The sequence below is a fragment of the Canis aureus genome, chromosome 7, assembly GCF_053574225.1.
Source record: "Canis aureus isolate CA01 chromosome 7, VMU_Caureus_v.1.0, whole genome shotgun sequence".
Lineage (NCBI taxonomy): Eukaryota > Metazoa > Chordata > Mammalia > Carnivora > Canidae > Canis > Canis aureus.
In genome coordinates this window covers 6685653-6701072 of record NC_135617.1, presented here as the reverse complement: position 1 = coordinate 6701072, position 15420 = coordinate 6685653, and the positions used below count along the sequence as shown (strand labels likewise).

At 42.7% G+C, this 15420-nt stretch overlaps 1 protein-coding gene and 1 long non-coding RNA gene across 6 annotated transcripts in view; one reads left to right on the top strand and one right to left on the bottom strand.

Moving 5' to 3' along the window:
* Positions 1–2189: 2189 nt before the first annotated feature.
* Positions 2190–5540, bottom strand: LOC144317021 (uncharacterized). Its single transcript, XR_013382881.1, has 3 exons — positions 5421–5540; positions 4590–4696; positions 2190–3750 (listed from the first exon to the last, which is right to left on the bottom strand). It is a non-coding gene; the product is annotated as an uncharacterized LOC144317021 (long non-coding RNA).
* The window catches only part of ARMC2 (armadillo repeat containing 2), a 103630-nt gene continuing 93552 nt past the window's right edge, over positions 5343–15420 (top strand). For 2 of the 5 annotated variants that reach the window (XR_013382878.1, XM_077902852.1), the window contains exons 1-3: positions 8500–8624; positions 13525–13793; positions 14272–14344. Coding sequence is in view for 3 of the 5 variants with exons in the window: in XM_077902852.1 (XP_077758978.1) it covers positions 8616–8624; positions 13525–13793; positions 14272–14344 (351 nt within the window). In the remaining 2 variants the exon portion in view is untranslated. Of the gene's footprint in view, positions 5554–6523; positions 6691–8499; positions 8625–13524; positions 13794–14271; positions 14345–15420 lie in introns of those variants that run through there. The other 3 variants (XM_077902854.1, XM_077902853.1, XM_077902855.1) reach the window with 3 other exon arrangements.

The window sequence follows — 15420 nt, the reverse complement described above, 5'->3', positions numbered from 1 at the left end:
AGACAGAGACACAGGCAGAGGGAGAGGCAGAGACACAGGCAGAGGGAGAAGCAGGCTCCAGGCAGGGAACCCGACGTGGGACTCAATCCCAGGTCTCTAGGATCATGCCCTGGGCTGAAGGTGCCGCTAAACCACTGAGCCACTGGGGCTACCCAGACCTAGAGATTTTTTAATGCCTTATGTTGGTTATTCATTTGAGAAAAGGTTCAATAAAATATACATTAGCTTTAATTTTTGGAAATCATTACATTTGATTTTATACATGTCTACAATGCACTGATCTCTGTCAATAAGCAAAATAAATACATCACAAATTCTCCAAATCAACTCCTCTTGGCCAATCATGTTGGAAAGTGAGCTGTGACTGACACTTCTTAATGCCATCCCTGAGTTGCAGGATCAACCCTGAAGCAGCCCACCTCGAGGCTTATGGTTAAAATAATAAATGTCCTTGGTGTTTAAGCTACTTTTGATGGGGTATTCTGTTATTTGCAGCCCCAAGCTCCCAGACATGCTCACTCAGTAATGCCTCACAGATGAGGTTGACAAAAAAAAAAAAAAAAAAAGCTGGTTTCTGATTGTCTTAGGAGGTCTCTTCCAACATATAAGAGGGACTTTGGCAGTTGTTTAAGATGAAGCAATTCGAAGACTCCTACTGACTCAGTCCCTGAAAACTAGAACCCTCTCCCCTCCAATGAAATACCAAGTAGTCAGAGACTCTGTAATAAACTGCTGATTAAATTAACCTTCATTTGGGACGTCTGGGTGGCTCGGCGGTTGCATGTCTGCCTTTGGCCCAAGGCGTGATCCTGGGATCCGGGATCGAGTTCCACATCGGGCTCCTTGCAGGGAGCCTGCTTCTGTCTCTTCCTCTCTCTCTCTCTCTCTCTCTGTGTCTCATGAATAAACAAATAAAATCTTTAAAAAAAATTAACCTTCTTTCATTACATCCCTAGCAACAATTTGACTTGATGCTTCCTGAGAACGCAGCCTGGGATGATACAGCTGCTGTGGTGGGGATGATGTGCTTAAAGGCAAAGTAATACTTCAGATGCGCAGGTAAGGGCTGAGCCCCATTAAAGAGAGAATTTTCATGTAATCTTTTTCAGCTGATAAGTTTTAGGACCATTCTACAGTCCCGTATCTATGCAGTTCCATGAAGTTGGCTAATTTTCCTCGCATTGTAAATTTCCACCAAGTTGCATTTTTAATGTGTTTGTTACCTTGAAATTTGTATGCAGAGATTGCCTAGGCTATCAATTTGATGAACTCCTCACAGACATTATGTGATAAATATAATTAAAGCACCGAAATTCTATATTGACAAAAGCAGAAAGTGTCTTGAAGTGAATGTTGGAATTCTAAATTGGTGATTTTTTATTCTATGCCAGAAGCAATTTTTCTTCTTCTTTTTTTTTTTTTTAGAAGCAATTTTTCTTTTCCCTCTGTGAGTCCATCTCTGTTATGGTCATAAAAATCATCGGGGGAATTGCGAGTGTTATGTATTTAACATGCATCTTTTAAAAAATATATCTAATATAGAAACCAAGATAAGCTTTTAGATATTAAACATGAGGTGTGAGTGATGTACACTGCAATGTGAACTATAAAATCTACTGATAGTCTGTGGATAAAAGTATAAGTTCAACATTTCGTTGCATTTTTGCATCTTAGAGTGTGTAGGATCGTAGTATTACCCATGCTACCACTTACGTAATTCTCATCTTGATTCAAAATCCAAAAGTCCGCAGAAATTTTCAAGTCAACGTAAAGATTAAGTTCCTCTTAGAACTTAAGAGAGCCCCACACAGAATGTACTCTGAGATATGTGAAAGGAGAAAATAAAGGACACATCTTAGCAGTTACAGCAGCCTGGGAAGTACCTCTCAATGCACAAGAGGCCTCAGCCTGAAAAACTGTGTTTCCCGTGTACAATGGCAGGTGGCACGTGGGATCTAAGAATCAAAAACACCAGGTCTCAGATCACTTTACTAGCTCTGTGACAGTGGGCAGATCACTTACTCTTTCTGAACCTCAATGTTTTTCCACTTTCAAATTGGGATAATAATCCCTGAACGAATCACCTCGCGGGTTAGTTGTAAACTCCGAATAAGACAATGAAAATGAAATGCTCCAAATGGAAGCAATTCGGAAATTATAAAGTGCTTTATAAATGTCAGATGCTTACAATCAATATTTTATTTTCCTCTTCAATCTTTCTAAAGCAAAGAAAATAGCAATTTTGTTTCAAAAACAACTCCACTTAAAATTTTCATTATGTCAAATTCTGTTAAATAGCCATCAGGTGAGCAGGAAGGAATAGCCGGGTCAGTATAATAGGCCTTTGCTACCATAGCCTCAATGTTTTCTCATGTCATGTCCTTCAGTGAGGTAAGCTGGGCAGCTTTAGTGCTTTAAATGATTGCTTCCTATAATTCAGCCCTTGTCACTCTTTTCAATTGTTCTAATTTGCTTGGCAGACATTTCCTGGCCAACTGAGTTGGCCAGCTTCCGGCTCCAGGAGCGAGCTTACTTGTGTATTTTAGACCAAGACCCTGGGTGCAAGACCATAGTTAGTAATTGGCTGCACAACAGCTTTTTAAACTGCAGTTTCAGCTGAGATGGTAAGTGAATAATCATTAGTTCCAAAGTGAAGGTGAGGCAAAGTCTCCTTAGGGTGAGTTACAAAGCAATATCTAGACTGCCTGGACCCTTTGGTCCCTTTGGCTAAAAATGCGGAGTCAGAGAATGCAGGGGCAGGACGGGTGAGGAAATTTCTTTGGAGAGGAGTGTGGGGGGTGCCACCCCCTTCATCTCAAACCCAGTGAGAGGGCTTCCCAGAGGAGCCTTCCAGAGGCTGCAGTTAGGGAGTCCAGAGGCCTGGAGTTCGACTCACTCTGGGAAAGCTAAAGTTCCATCCTGTGACAGGATGGGGGCTCATAGGAGAGGTGGGGGCTGCATTCTCAGAGTCACTGGGGCAAGAGATGTCTGTGGTTTTTCTTGGACAAGGTATGGTGCCATCTTGGGATCCATCTAAAGGGGTTGGAGTAAGCCCTAGATTTCTAGGGTCAGAGAAGGAGCTGTAAACAAGCAGTGTGATAGCTTGGAATCCACCTGAAGAATCCCCTGGAAAGAGGTCTTCATTAATAGGAAATGCTGAAGAAACCAGGAGAGAGCCACATGGGCTTGCTGTCCACAGCAAGCTCAAAGCTATTCAAATCTGGGAAGAAGTGCTCCATCTCCTGCTTCTTTTCTCCCCACTTCTGGCCCACCTCCACCCAGGCTGGGTCTTGAGGTGGCCTCTACTGTGGTGAGCCTCAGCCAACTACATCCCTGCTGGGAAGGTCATCTGGAGACCTGAGGCAGGAAAGGGGGATGAAGTCTTATTTTCAAGTAAAGTTTGATGCATTTGTTTATATCTTGTATTCAACATTGTAATTTTGGAATGAAGCTGTGGTTGAGATTTAGTTACCATAGGAGTATCAGTTACCTAAAAATGAGCAGAAAATACAAGGGCTCTACCCAACTTTCATCTAGGGGCAGGGGAAGGTAACCAACACTGAATATATCTTAAAACAGCTTTGAGAGACAAAAATAACGTTGCATTTTAATCACAAGTTGTGAATTCAAAATACTAGTTATGGACTTCTATTAAATGGGCAAAAATCCCTTTGCATAATGGAGTTCAGCGGCCACTAAAAGAGTCTTGATGATGTGATGACATGTTGACTCATTGGAAAAAATTTCAACCTGGAAGAAAACAAATACTTTGTTTTGGGCCTTAGAATTACCCCAATCAACTGATAAAGTACATCCTCTTGGATACTCTGAAGAATACTTTCCTTTAGTTCAGGTTCGTATCATTTCCCACGAGCAGGATGCCCTACGCATATGTGCTCAAAAAAATTTTCAATCTAATTATTCTTTACAAGATACTTAGCACCAAGGCATGTGGCATTTTTTTATGTTGACAACACTTCAGCTGAAAAATCCCCATATTTATAAAACGTGGTGCAAACCCGAATGGAGAGCGATTATGGTCTCACTTGTACTTCACACTGTAAAGTGTTGCTGAATGGTCTAATAGGAGAATGGAATTTAAACCAGAAACATATAAATGGGATTCTTTTTGCCAAGCAACTGTGATGGCACAGTAAGTACAAAAAATGTTTGCCCAATGCCTAGACTTGAATCTACCACTGGCATTCACTATACCTTGTCCCCAGTTCTGTCCCCTGTGAATGGGGATGCCAGGCTTGCTACTTCAGAGTGGTGGGGACGCTTGAAAAGAAAATATAAGGGGGTCCCTGGGTGACTCAGTGGTTGAGCATCTGCCTTTGGCTCAGGTCGTGACCCCAGGGATCGAGTCCTGCATCCGGCTCCCTGCATGGAGCCTGCTTCTCCCTCTGCTTGTGTCTCTGCCTCTCTTTCTCTGTCTCTCATGAGTAAATAAAATCTTTATATTAAAAATAAAGAAAATATACAATAAAATACCCCTTGTAAACTCTGAAGTGCTGCACCCAGGCAAAGGCTTAAAAATAACTAACAGTTTAACATTCATTGATTGCCATGTACATAGCGCGTTATACCTGTTTTTCCGTTCAGTCTTCGCGGTGACCCCAAGACCCAGCTAGGCAGCACTAGTTCTCTCCACTTTACAGTGAGCGAACGGAGAGGCTTGGCAAGGAGTTCCAGGCTGTACAGAGGGGCAACTTGAATCAGCAAATCCTGGTTCTTAACCCTAAGCACTAAGCTGCTGTCCTAACAGAGGTGCTGAGGTCTCCTAAGGTCTCAACAAATGTGTTTCGGTCAGCTGCTGTTTGGTTGATTGATTGATTTTTATTTTTTTTATTTATTTATTTTAAGGTTTTATGTATTTATTCATGAGAGACACAGCGAGAGAAGCTGAGACCCAGGCAGAGGGAGAAGCAGGCTCCATGCAGGGAGCCCGAGGTGGGACCGGATCCCAGGATCCAGGGATCAGGACCTGAGCCAAAGGCAGATGCTCAACCGCTGAGCCGCCCAGGTAAGCTGCCGATTTAAAAGGGAACCGCTCCCCATCCCAGTCTCCAGGCGGAGATCGCGTCCAGGATCCTCCCGCCGCAGCCAGGCCTGCGGGCTCTGCACCTGCCAGCCCGCGGCCTCCGCGTTCCTACGCATGCGCTGCAGGGGGTGGGGGGGGGGCGGGGAGGCGGGCGCCGCGCAGGCCCAGTGGGCGCGCAGCGCCGGGAGGCCTCCCGTCCGTCCTCTCCCGGCCCCGCCCCTCCCGGCCCGGCCCCGCCCCTCCCGGCCCGGCCCCGCCTCCCGGCCCGGCCCCGCCCCTCCCGGCCCCGGCCCCGCCCCGCCGCTCCTCCCGGGCTGCCGCCGCCTCCCTCCGGGAAGCTGAGGGATGCGCTGAGCCTCCGCCGCGGTGCAGTCACCAGCGCGAATCACGGGGGCTTCGGGGCCGGCCGGAAGCCCCCTTCCCTGCGCCCGCTCCCAGCTCATTTCCTGTCCCGCTCCGCCCGCCCAGCGGCGACCTGGCTCTGCAGGCGGGCGGCCCCGGCGCCCCGGGTAGGTGGTTTGTGTACGGTTACCATGGAGACGCCGGCGGGCCGGGCGCGGCGGGCGGGCTGGGGGGCGGGCGGGCGGGGGCATTGCTCCTGCTCCTGCTCCTGCTCCTGCTCCTGCTCCTGCTGCTGCTGCGCCGGGTCCCGGCCTCAGCCTGTGGAGCAGGGGGCGCCGCGGGCCGGGGAGGCCGGGTCGGCCCGGGAGGCGAGGCTCCCCCCGCGGGGCCCGGGGCCTCCCTGCTGCGCGCCGCCTTCGTGCGGCGGGAAGGAGACCGGGGTCCTGTGCACGCTGCCGGGGAGGGGGGCTCGCTCCACCCTGGACGGTTGTCAAGTGCGCGGCGTCTAACAGAAGCTTGGAAATCTTTACTGAACGCGAGTGATGACCCGGGGGGTCTTGCCACGGTCGCATGGCTCGTACCTGGACTCTGGGCAGCCCATAGGCAGGGCCCCAACAAACACATAAAGAAGCCCACCTCTGTGCAACAGCATACAGAACAGTACATCATTCGTCCCTACGAAGCCTTTTTATTGTCCGTTCCCACGCCTGCCACGGCAGGTCTCCCATCTCTGATTTAGAATTATTATAACTTGGTAGAGAAGCAAGAAGCACTCTCTTTGTGGCCTATTTTGAGGATCTATAAAACTCTGATTAGTCGTTGACTTGGCATACCTGATATCCCATGAAATACCTAATAAAAATTCTTTTTCATTTAAAAAAGATTTCAATTTTAACTTCCAGAATTTATGGAAACACTAAATAGACATCATTCCCTTTCATTTGCAATTTCTTTTTTTTTAATGCAGTTTTTTATTCATGGGAGAATTTTTATTGGATCTTTTCATGACACAGGGCCCGGGTACTAGTTCAGTTTTTCTTAAGGGCCGGGTGCCATGCGAAAGCACTTTACACGAATTGTGTTATGTAATTATCAGAACAATCGGATAAGCCAATTATGACCATCCCTATTTTACAGATGAGGAAACTGAAGCCCGGAGGCATTACAATCCTGGCCGAGGTCACATAGCTGTGAATTGCCAAGAGAGTATTTGAACCTCTTCTCTGCACTGCCCTTAGCCACTGCCTCTTTGGGTGCTCAGATTAACAGAAAAGTATTTCAGAATCACACAAAGGGTCTTGAGTGTAAGTGGCCCTGACTCACAATGGTTCAACCTAAAGTTTTTCAAGTTTACTGATGGTGTGAAAGCATATTCAGTAGAAACCGTACTTTGAGTTTTTATCTTTTCCAGGGCTAGCGATCGGCTGGCTCTATGATACCCTCTGGTGATGCTGGGTAGTGGCAGTCACTCACTGTGATACACTCACAACCATTCTGTATCCATATAGTCATTCTGGTTAAAAAAAATATTTTTTTAATTTAAAGACTTTATTCATTTATTTGAGAGAGGGAGAGAAAATGTGCTGGCATCCCCGAGGGGAGAGGAGGAGGCCCAGAGGGAGAAGCAGGCTCCCTGCTCAGCAGGGGGTGGTGAGAGGCTTGATCCCAAGATCATGACCTGAGTGGAAGGCTGCTGCTTAACCGACTGAGCCACCCAGGCCATTCTGGTTTTTACTTTTGGCACATTTACATTCCATGAATTACATGAGGTGTTCAACTCTCATTGTAGAACAGACCTTGTGTTAGCCGATGTTGCCCATTAGCCTGTGGGCTAATGTTAAGTATCTTGAGCATGTTTGAGTTAGGCTATGTTATACTGTGATGTTCAGTAGATTAGGTGGATTGAATGCATTTTCTACCAAATGCTATTTTCAACATATGATGGGTTTTTCAACTTTTCATAAGTTGAGGAAGATCTGTATTTGATTTGCAGGGAATAGAAGGTAGAGGCGGTCAGCCTTTCTCTTTGTTGCAGACCTCTTACCTTGATAGGGTAGTGCTGCATTTAGCAAGGAGGCTCTGGTTCAAGAGACTAGGAGTGGCAAAGGTAAAGACAGGTCTTTATAAAAATTTAGGTACAAATTTTTATAAATGATGACTCTGAAACTTTCCCCCAACAAATAAGAAATGTTTTGTTAAAAATGAAGATCTCCAGTTTCAAGCTTCCCACTGCTGGTGGTGGTCATCCTCTAGAGGTCCTGTGGACATCATCAGCTCAGGACAGTGGTGCAAGACAGCTCGCAGCTTTTTTCTTCTTTCCCTTCAAAGTGTACTTCTGCTGTTTTCTTTTCAAAGGTCCCCTAGTCCTCTGACCTCACCCTTCTGGGTTTGTATTAAGTGTCCCCTCTGGCTTTTTCCTACCTTCTCAGCTGCAAAATCCTGGTGGTTCTTCTGTTCTTGTTGCCCCTCACTTGTTCTCATCTTTCTTCTCCCCTCTGTTTCACCTTTACTCCTCCGTCTCAGGCTTTCAAGACCTCATTCATGGACTGTTTATCCAGCCTTACTCCCTGCCAGGCAACTTGCAGTGAAGGCAAGAAAGGAAAAGGAGACTGAATTTAATCTCATCTTACCACTTGGCATCAAGAATCAGATGCCATTTGACAGGGAGCTCAGCTGACTCAGTCAGTAGAGCATGCAACTCTTGATCTCAGGATCATGTGTTCAAACCCCACACTACTCTAAACATGGGGCCTACTTTAAAAAAAGAGAGAGAAAAAAAAAAGAGAATCAGATTCCATTCTAAATAAAGTCCCATATGCCTTCCTAATCCACTGTGACAAATGTCTCCAATCAAAGAAACCATATTGCCTTCAGCTTGATATTTCATAGCTCAGATCTATATTGGTAAATGGAGTTTAGGGGTGCCTGGGTGGCTCGGTTGGTTGAGCTCCTGACTCTTGATTTCAGCTAAGGTCATGATCTCAGGGTTGTAAGTTGGAGCCCGAAGTCAGGCTCTGCGCTCAGTGAGGAGTCTGCTTGAGATTCTCTCTCTCCCTTTCCCTCTGCCCTTCCCTCTCACTCACAGGTGCTTTCTCTTTCTCCCTTAAATTAAGTAGGTGTAAAGAAAGAAAAGAAAATGGAGTTCAGCGATTCTACAAGTGTTGACCCTCAGCCATGCCTCACATAAAAAACTGTGCCTCAGAGTCTGGCGAGGCAGCACCAGGTGCATATGGAAGGGGTGAGCTGACAGGAGCCAACCAGTGGCCTTGTAGAGAGTGGAGAAGGAGCACCTAACTGAGGCTGGAGGACGGGGGGAGGCATGTCTAGGAACGCCTCCTGGAGGGCCTCTAAGAATTAGTTGGCTGATTACATAAGAACTACCTGATTTTGTCCCTTTCTAGTCTTTTCCCTCCTTTCCATCTTACACATTCCTGCCAGATCACATCATGCCTCCAAATCTGTTAATTAATTTGCTCACCAGCTTTTTTTATTTCTTGACCTGCCAGTCAGTTCTCTCTCTGGTCCAACTCCAATCTGTATTTCTAGAGCCTGTTCTTGTCCAGTACACACCCCATATGTTCTTGGCACCCTGCCTTGGCTCACTCATTGACTTTGCTGGCAGTTCCTTTTCTCCTCTAGCCCTAATGTCAGCCATTGCCACATGCTTCAAATTCAGCCCATTTTTCAGAACCCAGCTTGAGCATCACCTCCTCCAGGAAGTTTCCCTGACACTTTCTCCCAATCAGAAATCCTTCTTTTTTTTGTAATCACATAGGAGTTATTTCTGTTTTTTTTTCATTGCCCCCATCAGTTTCTTACCTTGTGTTAAAATCATTTGAATACAAGACATTCAGCCTTTACACACCAAGAAAGCTACTCCAGTTGTAAAAATATTGGCATGTCTCTATATTGGTGCATAAATATCTGCAGCCCCACCACCCTATCTTTTTTTTTTAATTTATTCATGAGAGACACACACACACACAGAGAGAGAGAGACAGAGAGAGAGAGAGAGAGAGGCAGAGAGAGAGAGAGAGGCAGAGACACAGGCAGACAGGCAGAGGGAGAAGCAGGCTTCCTGCAAGGAGCCTGATATGGGACTCAATTCTGGATCCCGGGATCATGCCCTAAGCCGAAGGCACACACTCAACCGCTGAGCCACTCAGGTGTCTCCCCCCCCCCGCCCACCCACCCTAATTTATGAGTAGTAGTCTGAATATCATTGGGCATAGGTGATAGCTTTTGTGCAATTGTCTAAGACTCCATCCCTCCCAAAACTGTTGTAGGAATTCATTGAGATGATGTACTCGAGACTGCTTAGCATAGTGTTTGATATCAAAGCAAATGTGTAACTAGCCTTAGTGGTCCTTCTTGCCTGAGAGTGAAGACAGTATTTATTCCTGTATTCCCAGAGATCCAAGCATAGGGCCGTGCACATAGGAAACAATCCATACTAGCTGGATGGATTTGTTGTCAGGAGAATTTTCGTAAAGTTAAAATTTCTGTGATACTGTTGTGTTATGGTTCAGGTGTACTTTCCTATAAACAGACAAGCTTTCAAACTCTGAATGAGTAAGCTGGCAAAAATCCTCTATAATAAGAAGTTGTAATTCAACAAATAGAAAGGAAAAAATTCTTCCCTTTCCCCAGAAAACACACTTCTAATTCAGTTCACTTGTATCATTGAACACTTCCATATTTGAATTAGTGACATGTTGACATTAATGTGATCATAGATTAACTATGAAAGAGCTTACATTATTGAAACTGCTTCTCACAATGTAACTGTTCAAGTTTGGGAGAAAGAGAAAGGAAGAGGGAGAGAGAAATTTGTGTTAGGATTTGTGGTAGAGGGGCAGCCCAGGTGGCTCAGCAGTTTGGTGCCTGCCTTCGGCCCAGGGCGTGATCCTGGGGACCAGGGATCGAGTCCCGTCAGGTTCCCTGCATGGAGCCTGCTTCTCCCTCTGCCTGTGTCTCTGCCTCTGACTCTGTGTATCTATGAATAAATAAATAAAATCTTAAAAAAAAAAAAGAATTTGTGGTAGAAATTTACAAACAAAAAGATTTTTAGGCCCATTATTCTACATTATTTCCACCAGTATTTGATCAATCTAAACTCCTGTATGCCCAAATAAAGTACAGAATTGTTTGCATTCAACCTGCATATTTACTCAGTACTTACTCAACCTGCTTAATTACTCCGTAAAAGAGTATAGTTTTCCATGCAAACTAAAATGCCAAATCTCAGTCAGGAATGATGGTCCATTATTGTTCATCCAAAGCACTTTCTCTAATCTTTATTACATTTACCAGATCACCTTTGACATTGCTAGACATAATTAGTGCTATATGGGGCCAAAGGAATCACAAACCTCATTTGGGCTCCGGGAAAACCCTGTTCGTTCATTGTATAGGAACTTCTCACTAAGTGGCACGCTTTCTTATTGCGGTGGGCCTTTTATTTTTATTTTTATTTATTTTATTTATTTATTTATTTTTGCGGTGGGGCTTTTAAAAACAAACAGGCAAACAAAACTGATACGGCCCCTTGAGTAAGATGTGATGGGACTGAATTCATATTATTATGCATCCAAAATTACCACAGGTATCCCCTGCTTTCTGAAGGTTCCTGTTATATCACTTTGCTTTTATGCAAGACCTGTGTTAGGGCTTTCTTAGAAAAACAAAAATCCTCTTCGGATTTCTTTTGGTGAATGAAAACAGGTATTAATGTAGGTCTTTTGTGAAAGCAAAGTGGCAGAAAGTGGGGGATACCAGATACCTCACACAGTTTCGCCTTACTAGAGCTTTCACAGGAATGCTCTGCTTTTAGATAGCAGGAGAAACCTTACATATGGATATACGAAAAACACTTATACACATTTTTAATAACTAGCCTTGAATATTTTAAAAATAAACAGCCGGTCATATCAGAAGCATTAGAAATAAAATGTACTTGACCTGTCATGGTTTTTATTATTTGTATTAATGTGCATGCTTTTGGAGACTTTGCTTAAATTCAAAATCCTACATCAAAAATTCCTAGAATAGGACTGCTTATCTAGTAATTTTTTTTCTGTTTTACCTTGCTAGATCTTTTCATATGAAAGGTATAGCATTAAAAACTGCAACTCAGGCAGCCCCAGTGGCTCAGCAGTTTAGCACCGCCTTTGGCCCAGGGTGTGATCCTGGAGACCTGGGATCAAGTCCCATGTCAGGCTCCCTGCATGGAGCCTGCTTCTCCCTCTGCCCGTGTCTCTGCCTCTCTCTCTCTCTCTCTCTCTCTCTCAATCTCTCATTAAAAAATAGATAAAATCTTTAAAAAAAAAAAAACTGAAACTCATGTTGGTTTTAACGTTTTAAGAATTTTAAATTAGGGATGCCTGGATGGTTCAGGGCATGATCCCAGGGACCTGGGACCGAGTTCCACATCCCCTGTGGGGAGGCTGCTTCTCCCTCTGGCTGTCTCTGCCTCTCTCGTGTGTCTCTCATGAATAAATAAATAAATCTTGTTTAAAAATTTTAATTCAAAAATGTCTTCCAAAGGCTAGTTTTTTAAAGTATTAGTGTTTCTCTGTAAATATTTATCTGTGCTGGCCAATCAGGTATTATGACTGACCAAAAATCATCATGTACAGGTGATCGATTTTCAAAAGTAATAAAGTACATTTAACACTAAAAAGAAAAAGGGCAAATGAACAGCGTATCATTTGTAGTTTTCATCATACACTTTTACCTTAAAAACTTTTAGGGTAGGGCCTGGGTAGAACTAAACAAATGTTCTTGTTGTCTGTTGTTACATAACAACTTAATGTATAGAATCATAATATAGTAAATCCTCTTGTCTAAGGAATCATCTGTTGATTCTACTTATGGAGATGAAGTCTTTTTAGTTTCCTTGGGCATATGTCACAAAAAAAAAATGTTTCATTTTTGCAATTTTTTTCTAAAATTGGGCATTGAAATGTAGGAAAAATTTCCAGGCCTCTTTCTCCTTAGAGATATATTTCAGGGATCTGAGTTGTTGTTGTTGTTTAAATGAACTCCTAATACCATATACTAATTAGAATTAAGTTTTTAAAATCTCAGCTGTTTTAAAGTTTTAGAGCTATCAAGGTGTCTTGCCAAGTTAACCAGGCCTCCATGGGGACACACCAGTATTTAAGAAGAATCTGCATTCCCATGGCCCTTGTGAATGACTTTAAGTCTTTATCTGAGAAAATGAGCCTGGGAATGATATTTGATATTTATTCATTGAGGACACTATCTCATATTGAAGGTGATTTGTATCAATTTATTTAAATACATCACAGGCAAATGTGGGGCTGAACCTTTCCCTGAGTTTACAAACTACAGCTTATAAAAGCAAATATAGCTTGGAAATAGGCCCCATCTGTCTAAATCCAACCTTATACCAGCAGTTTATGTGGAGGGCAGTAGGGGAAAAAAGGGAAGATTTAGTTAAAATTTTAAAAGAACCCTCTCCCCCTCAGTGTTATTCTTTTTTTCTCTTTCTTTCTTTCTTTCTTTCTTTCTTTCTTTCTTTCTTTCTTTCTTTCTTTCTTTCTTTCTAGATTGGGCAATACAAGATGATTTTCTCTTCCTAGCCTGTCCTATTTCATGATTTATCCTCTTTCTCTCCAGGTTTAGCTTTCATCCTGGCTATCTTCCCTGCACATCATTTCCCTCGAGTGCATATATTCCCATAGGCATAACTGTACACATCAACCTATATTTTTGAAAGCTTTTCTTCCACCCTGATCTTCTAATTATAACTGCCTGGTATATTGTTAATTAAAAATTGTCTGTGACAGGGTACCTGGGTGGCTCTGTTAGTTAAGTGTCAGACTCCTGATTTCAGCTCAGATCATGATCTCAGGTCATGAGATGGAACCCGACATCAGGCTCCACACTCAGTGCAGTTTGCTTGGGATTCTCTCCCTTTCCCTCTCCCTCTGCCAACCCCCCCACCTCCCTGCTCACGGGTGCTCTGTCTCTCTCAAATAAATAAAAAAATCTTTTAAAAAATTGTGACTTTTTCTAGTTTAACATAGAGGAATGCCTTAAGCATATGTGGATGTGTTTAAGCACTGCTTTCTAAACCCATTGATGAAAACAGTTAATATTTTATACCGTAGATTTGCAGAGTGTGGTGTCTACCTGAAGAACATTTGACTTTAAAAGGAAAGATGCTATCTCCAAATGACAAAAAGTTAGAAAAACTGGATCCATTTTATCGACCTTCTATGTCCAAGCAGAAGACCAGCGCAGAAATCATAAGTGAAGCACGAAATGCTTTAAGAACAGTTGGGACCCAAAGACCATTTACACCACGGGAAGACCAAAGAAAACTATTTGGGCCTACATCTTCAAGAACACCAGAAAATAGACCTCCTTCCTCCTTCAGGTAATGACATTTCTCTGCCTGTACACTTGGATATGTAAGCCACCAGATGACACTTTCCCTTAAATTCTAGTTATGGATAGTTGCTTTTTTTCATTTTGATGTCTGCTAATTACACCTCTTGTTTCTATTCCAGATTCCTAAAGGTAAGTCCAGACCTTGGGTCCAAGAAGTTGCTTTGGTTTGAAATGGTGTGTAGTGGTTGCCATACCAACTATATAAAGCAATATGAACAAAGTTTTTTTTTAAAGTCTCTAATATACATTTCTTCTTTTCATTATTCAATATTTCTAATACCCCTAAAAGCAATGAAAAAAAACTTATTAATAAAATGTTCTAAGTACTACGATTTTTTAAAATACTGCTTCTCCCTTAAGGTGATGCATTAAATGCTTTTGTTTTGAGGCTAGAATTAACTAACATATAGTAGAAATAAATTATTCTTCACAAACTAATATTTCTGTTCCATCCCCTGTGCTAGCCTCCATGCATCCAGTTTTGAGTCATCTGATTCCAGGCCCATCTCTGGTGCTCGTCTCAGTCCACTAGAGCTTGTGAGTACTTTATATTACCATGAGTGCTGTGAAATGGAATTGGCCCCAAATACTTGGAATCAGTACTTGTATATGCTAAGGATCATATAGACTTAAGTTTACTGATAATTTATTATGAAAGCAATTTCTTTTATATTTCTTCAAATATAATATTTTATGTCTAATGAAATACTTCTACTATTTTCCTATAGTTTGATAATAAAGAAGAATTTCAGAAATAGACAATAACCTGGCAAACAGAATGTTTTACAATATTTTTTGTTTTTCATAATTTTTAAAAAATTTATGCATATAGATTATTTTTAACAGTCACATATACAAATAAATTACATATTGTGTGTACATAAGGTGCCAAAGATTTGTTACCCAAAACACTTCAGGGGTCTCTTGTCCCCTTATTCTTCATTCTACTTTTCCCAGTGGCTTTCACTTTAAACTCTTTTGGCACATTCTTTTGGTATTTATATCCAAAAATTTTAATAACACTGTCTTGTTCCTCTCTGCCTTATGAGCTTGAGGAATTATCTAATGACTTCTCACTAAAGAAGATGAGGGTTTAACTCTTGTCTTTCCTCCCACACATCCTCACAGTGTATTCATCCTTTTTATCTCCACTGCTATTCCCAATATAGACATATCATACTTTTGGTTAGATCCCTTTTCTCTATGATTATATAAACCCTGTTTACAACTGAGCCTTGAACTAATAATGATGACTACTTCTCCCTCCGTATGCCACTTTTTGTTTTCCCTGGTGTTAATAATTGCCTTGCTTTTTTAGTTTTCTATGATTACCATTTCAATCCCAAACTCTTCCCCAGGGATCTAAATCTCCTCCACCTATTCAGGTACATGAGGTATTCTTTTGATTCATCTTTTTGGAGAACTTTCCCCACTTTCTTCCAGACCATTTACCCTTGGCACCTGGCACACAGCTTGCTTTTCCCTCTTATCATGGCTATCCTGTCTCCTGTATCCCATATTTTTCTCTTTCTTAATGTACTTTTGGAGGACTTCCTCTAGTAGCTTCTACAGAAAAGATGTATGGGAAGTACACTATTTGAGACCTTGATTGC